Source organism: Gymnoscopelus microlampas, assembly GCF_963454915.1.
Source record: "Gymnoscopelus microlampas genome assembly, chromosome: 20".
In the NCBI taxonomy this organism is placed as follows: Eukaryota; Metazoa; Chordata; class Actinopteri; order Myctophiformes; family Myctophidae; genus Gymnoscopelus; species Gymnoscopelus microlampas.
In genome coordinates, this window is record NC_139957.1 from 39,375,570 (window position 1) to 39,382,440 (window position 6,871).

Sequence of the window (6,871 nt, forward strand, 5' to 3'; positions counted from 1 at the left end):
TGTCACCGACCGTGTGTGTGTTATTTTATCAGTAATGACGTGTTTTTGTCGTGTGTTATTTTTGGCTCAAACATAAAGTTAACAAACTGCCCTCTCACTCTGGGCTTTATGGTGTTAAGCACATCCAAGCATTCTACAAAGATCTACGTGTGCTCAAAGATGATTTTAAACTCACCATGGTGACTGACAACTGATGATGTAAAAAATGTAGGGCCCTGAGGCTGAAACAAGGTCACAATGGCCAAACATGACTGTACAAAATGTAAAACAAATTGGTCAATTTTGGTGATTGGTTCCATTTTGTACACCTGTGCGAGTTAAATTGGCAACACTGATGATTTGGATACAAGAAGAGTGGGCACTATTAAAGGAAGAGTGGGCACCTTGATCTAAAATTGGCTATTTTGTCCAAAATGTAAGAAAAACAAAATAGAAAAGAAGAAGTCTGAAGTAACGGAAAGTATACGGTATCCTTCAACTTCTTGTTTATGCCCAAAATGATTGGATAAACAGGTTTTCTATAGCAATTTGCTGATTGTAGAAACAAATATTAGGCCTTAGTTGGTGAATGTTCAAGCATTTTCTAAATCTAATCATGTATACTTTACTTAAGGCCATTTCCAAATATATGTATTTTAAAAAATATTTTGGGAAAAATAGCCAATAGGCTCTATGCACAGCAGCCATATTGGAAAGAAATTGGGCCTCTTCTTACTCCCTTCACAGGTGTTACCAATGATACTAATGAAGGCTCGGTTCCATTCTGGCCAGGGTGCTGATATTGTGCATGTTGGCTCACTAGAAACACTCCATTTTGGTTCCCAAATGGCCCCTTATGGTGGGTGTGTAACTCTGAGAGTGTACAAATGGAACCAAATGGACCCTCACGGGTCCATTTGGTGTACACTCTCAGAGTTATGGGGGTCCTTGAAAATAAGACGACCACTGTGCCACACTAAATTGAACAGCGCCTTAATTAGTAGTATTGGTAACACCTGTGAAGGAAGTAAGGAAGGGGCCCAATTCATTCCCAATATGGCTGCTGTGCATAGAGCCTATTTTACATCGAGGTGCCCACCTTTCCTCTTTTAGTGCCCACTCCTCCTGTTAGCGATGATGACTTCACATGCGTGCCTGCTCTTTCCCCCTACACTACAGTACTCCAGTCCGGGTTTTCCATGCGCGGCGCGCAGCAGCAGCAGCAGCCTGGAGGTGGATAAACTGGTCTCTCTCTCTCTGTCTCTCGTCTCACGCCGTGCCGTGCTGTGCTGTACCGCGCTCAGTGTGCTGTGTGGGCCATGCTGGGCCACGGGAGCTCCGGGAGACGCCGCTCACATTTACCCACAACAACAACGACCCGGGACGGAGGAGAGACTGAGAGGGAAGAAAAAGTTTCATTTAAACCCCGAGGAGAAACTTTCGCCATGAAGCCGCGCTGACGCGTCCCTCCTCCTCGCCGCGGCTTGTGTCAAGCGACGCGTCTCTCACACTGACGCTCCGTCGGTCACCGCTCCAACACAAACAACCAAGAAGAACCCACGTACAGCCAGCAGCGTCACACAAGAAACAAAAACACTGAATATTATTCGTGTTCTGGTGCGTGTTTTTCCACACCACGTCGCTCGCTCTCTTCTTTTCTCTTTTTTTTGTGCGTGTACTGTGTGTGTATGCGCGAGGCTGTCCGCGCGCCGCGCGGGGTTCCTGGTCGTTGCGCGTCAGTCTAGATGTTGAAGAAGTGACAATGGCCGCGCAAGTGGCATCGGTTCCGAACAGAACTAACAACAAAAACAACAAGAAATTATTAGCGGGCAGTTTGGGCTCAGAGCTCAGTTCGGGGAAATCCGTGGTAGGAGGAGGAGGAACCGTCCAACGGACAGGAGGAGCAGGAGGACCGATGCTGGGAGCCGCTGGAGACGTGAATAATGTAGACCACCATCACCACCAACAACAACACAGAACCGAGCTCAACATGGTCCATTCAACTTCCACGGCTAATAACAACAACAAGGACGGTCTGGAGAAGAACCCGTCGACTACTAATTCCTCCTCCTCCGTCTCCTCCGTGGTGGAAGCGGGTCTGATATCCAGCCACCACAAGCTGAAGTATGTGGGGAGCGGAGGAGATCCCACTCAGCAGTATGTGGGGAGCGGAGGAGATCCCGCTCAACAGTATGTGGGGAGCGGAGGAGATCCCGCTCAGCAGCCGCAGCAGCAGCAACAATTCAACCAGTTTCCGCCACATCAGCAGCAGCAGCAGCAGCGCGAGCGTCAAATGCAGAGCAACAACATCAACAACAACAACATGGATCATAACCAGCAGCAGCAGCACCATGGTGGGGGGAAGGAGAACCTCCAGGGGGAGATGCTGCTGCTGCAGGGCAAAGGTGAGGGAGGAGATGTAGTCACCTGTAAACCCGGGGGGGACAGGATGATGAGCCCAGGGGGAGGAGGAGGGGAGAGGGTGACAGCAGGGCCCCAGAGGGGAGGTGGGGGAGAGAGGGTGATGGGCCCCAGCAGGTACGAGCACTCCAACTTAGGACCAATCAGCGGCGGCCCCCAGGCCAACAACAACGCCGCAGAGTTTAATAACAACTATTACGCGGTGGCGTCGAGGCCCTGTTACGAGCAACATGGCGGACAGCAGCAGCAGCAGCAGGGCGGCGGGTTGGCGGGGATGATGGAGAACTCCCACGAACCCGCCGGGTACCAGAACCACCACCACTACCAGAACCACCACTACCCGGCCTACCGGGCCGCCGGCTACGGGCCCGGGGGCGCGGCCTACGCCATGATGGCACCGTCGCCCGGCTCGTCCTCCTCTCGCCAAATGATGGCCTCCAACTCCTCTTCCTCGGCCGGCGGCCACGGCACCACCACCACCAAGGCTCCTCTCGCAGCCTCCTCCTCCTCCCCGTCCTCCGGGGGCTTCCAGAGGTTCCCCGGGCAGACTCAGCAGCAGCAGCAGCAGGGTCCGCATCCCTCCGGGGCCACGCCGACCCTCAACCAGCTGCTGACGTCTCCCAGTCCCATGATGCGAGGTTACGGAGGCGCTTACCAGGACTACGGTGGTGGCGGTGGTGCCGTTGGGCAGCAGCAGCAGCAGCAGCAGCAGGCTGCCATGGGCCTCGGGAAGGACATGGGCTCTTCTCAGTACGTCGGTGGTGCCGGTACCGGCGGCGGCGGGGTCGCCGGGGTCCACCATCACCCCCACGGCGGCTGGGGGCAGCAGCACCGGAACCACAACCACTCCATGAGCCCGCAGAGCGGAGGAGCAGCAGGCCTGAGCAGGACGCAGGTAAATAATTAAAACACCCCAAAGTTCTGTTCTGGAAATATACCTTAAAGGAGGCTTTATACCCCGTTGTACGACGGAGTATAAACTAGAAAAAGTGCTCCTCGGAGCACAGTTCTCCGCCAGGTCAGGTGGGATATTATGGGCCAGCAATGTTCGGAATTCGCCAATCAGGATGGAATATGACAAATCTGATCACTTGACTATAGAGATAATATTTACCGATTTGCGTGATGTTCGTGTTTGTAGGAGTAATATTATTTTAGATTTTTGCAAAAGTCTGCTTCCAGGTGGCGCTATAATAGGGCAATGTTAAAAGGGTGGCATTTGTTCCTCAACGTAGTGCACATGTGCGTGTAAAGTTTCACCGCAATCAGACGCTGCGTTCATGATTTGCGGCATTTTGTTCAAAACAGGCTAGTCCTGCAAACTTTAGATGTCAATCTTAGCCAATCAGGATGGAATATGAAAAATCTAACTGATCTGTCTTGATCACATGACTATAGAGATCATGTGTACCGATTTGCGTGAAATTTGGATTAAATCTGAATGAGTAATATGAAAAAAATTGTTTTGCATAAGTCTGCCTCCTGGTGGCGCTATGAAAGGCAGATGTGAAAAATGCAGGGCAAAGGTTTTCCCTTGACCTCCAGGGAGTGCGCATACAAAGTGTTACACAGATCGGTGCAGTTATAGGTAAAAACATGAAATGGCCTGTTATAGCGCCACCATGAGACGATGTGAAAAATGTCAAGTTGCAGTTCCTCGGCCTAGGGGGAATGTGCGTGCAAATCTTGTCGGAAATCGCACGCTGTGTTCATAATTTGAGGCATTTTGTTCAAAACTGAGCACTTTGGAAGCCAATCTTAGCCAATCAGACTGGAATATGAAAAATCTGAAAGACCCATTTCGTTTAATGACTATAGAGATACTGTGTACCGATTTGCGTGATGTTTGGACAAAATCTGTAGGAGTACTTGTCAAAATGTGTTTCGCAAAAATCGGCCTCCTGGTGACGCTACAACAGGCCGATTCGGGGCAGAGGTTTTACTCTGGCATCCAGGGAGTTCGCAGTTTCGCTGCGAACGGCCCAATGGTGCCGGAGATTAGCTGGACACACACACACACACACACACACACACACACACACACACACACACACACACACACAACACACACACCCTCAGAGACGGACGGACAGGGTGCAAAACATAGTCTCGGCCATGCCTTTCGGCCTGGCGGAGACAATGACGCATATCATAAATGCACAGCAGCGGCTCGCTGAATGTGACTTTAATTGAATGACCAGGTGTTTTGATGTTGTTAATGTGTTGAACACATGCCTTGCGAATTATGAAAGGATTGGGCCTAAAATAACGTCATATTTTAGACAAGTTGACTATGTGCAAAAATATAGCCTGCTTTTCCATGAATTGTTTAAGGTAACGCTTCAAATTGGTGTTTATTTGGACATAATCTAGACTAATAGCGAGATAAAGACATGGTATCATACAAAACATTATTTAAAAAAAAAATATATCCTTTTTGTTTTACGTTGGGGGATGTGGTTTGTTTAAAACCACAATGCTTTGAATTAATTAACATCTCTTTTGTTTCGAGTCATCATTCCTGCGGCGTCCTTCATTTTCCTCGCTTTCCCCCCCCCGTCAATTAAATTTAAAAAACAACGCTGATGTTGAACAGACAACACGTTTGTTGCAAAGAGGACGTGCTGTACTCCAGACTTATTATTATTATCATTATTATATTATTATTGTAGTCTATAATAAATGACGTGTTGTAGCCTATATATATATCTGCGTGAATGGCAAAAAAAAAAGAAAGAATAATGAGAGGAGTTATATATTTCCCAGTTGTTTTCCATTTAAATTATAGCCTGGTCCCCTATAACTGTCTGTCGAGAGCTCCAAATGAGTGTGTGTGTGTCGCCATGTGCACTGAGGCGTGCAGGAGGTGTGTGCTGCTCACACTCTGAGCTCTGAGCTCTCCGTTAGAGGATTTGAATACTGGAGGTAACCTCACAGTTGACATCCAATCTGCCATCTGATTGGCTCCCAGAGTAACCCCCCCCCCCCACACACACACACACACACACACAGAGAACTGTGCTCATGTGAATAGCGCCCAGATGCAGACCTACTGCCAAGGGCACAAATAGTACTACACACAATACGAAACCCAGTATTACACATGTAACCAAACGGACCCCGTAAGTAAGGCTGTGGTTCTCAGACTTTTTCATGTCAAGGACCCCCAAATTGATATATATATTTGGCCATGGACCCCCCCATCGGAAAAGGTTTTGTCCCAGGGAGCCCCCCTCCCCCAGAAGAGATGATTTATGTAAATAAAACAAAACAAAAAAAACGAATTTTTATTATTCGATAATTTTCTAATATTTTCAAAAATAGCAGATGTCCAAGCTCACAGCGCGGTACGAAGTGATGCGCTGTAAGCTTGTATATCTGCTATCTTTTTGAATAGCCAACATATAAATGGACAAAGTGGTTAAAGTGATTGTGATGCTAGATGCTATGTTAACTACTTTTTCTGCCTCCCCCCCAAGGACCCCTGGGGGTCCCCGAACCCCACTTTGAGAACCAGTAAATACCCATACCCGTAAAGGGTCCATTTGGTTACGTGTGTCTATATACTCTCAGAGTTAACATGGTTGTTAAGGTACAAGAAGAAAATGAGCTGCTCTTGACTAATAGTCTGCAGCACATTGTGAAACATTCATAACACGATGTTCCACAATAACGCTCATTGTTTGCTTTTGGTTTTTGTTGTTCGTATGCGTTGAATTATGTGCGGAGCAAGGCTGGATGGCACATCTGTATGGCACATCTGTACGGCTGCAGGGGCGAGATGGTCGGGTAGAGCTCTGTCTGTCTCGTCTTGCCTGCCTGTCTGTCTGTCTATCTGCTGTCTGTCTGTCTGTCTGTCTGTCTGTCTGTCTGTCTCTTGGAAAAACAAAAGCACTTCATTAGCCTACATTGTACATGCAGTCAGAGACGATTTGCATCGGATGCAAAGGGAAAATGGAGTTAACGTTATATACATATTTTTTGCGTGGGTGGTTTTGTCTTGATGATACTGGCCGTGGTTAAATTGTAGCCGAGATGAGATAATTAATAGAATTGTGTAAATTGCGCTAATCGTGAACAATTATCCTTATTGTTATCACAGATTGGGGTGTGTAGGCAGAATATTAAAAAGGTAAATAACATTGTCGAGTGTTTCACAGAACTTCAGAAGCCATGTTAATTAAAGCACAGCAATTATTATGAGCTCTGTCTCTGTTGTTATTGTATTCTGTGCTATTCCTGTGCTGTCGTTTTATTTGTCACAGCAAAAAAAAAAAAAATCCATGCAAATAATAATAATAATTCATTATATGTGAGGCTAATCTGTCATCCAATAATATGTAATCCATTTCCTAAAGAAATGTAATATCTCACATATTTATGTTGCAAATACAATTTGTGAAAACATTTAAAGAATTTTATTTCGTTGTTGGCATGAGTGTACCATATTAATATTATACAGTATATGTAT

The 6,871-nt window shown here is 47.0% G+C and overlaps 1 protein-coding gene across 1 annotated transcript in view; it reads left to right on the top strand.

The window, feature by feature from the left end:
- The first annotated feature begins 2,486 nt into the window (after nucleotides 1-2,486).
- The window catches only part of LOC311035608 (AT-rich interactive domain-containing protein 1B-like), a 264,670-nt gene continuing 260,285 nt past the window's right edge, over nucleotides 2,487-6,871 (top strand). Inside the window, 1 exon segment of the mRNA XM_084043910.1 lies at nucleotides 2,487-3,295. Coding sequence (XP_083900036.1) covers nucleotides 2,504-3,295 — 792 coding nt within the window. The 5' untranslated portion in view covers nucleotides 2,487-2,503.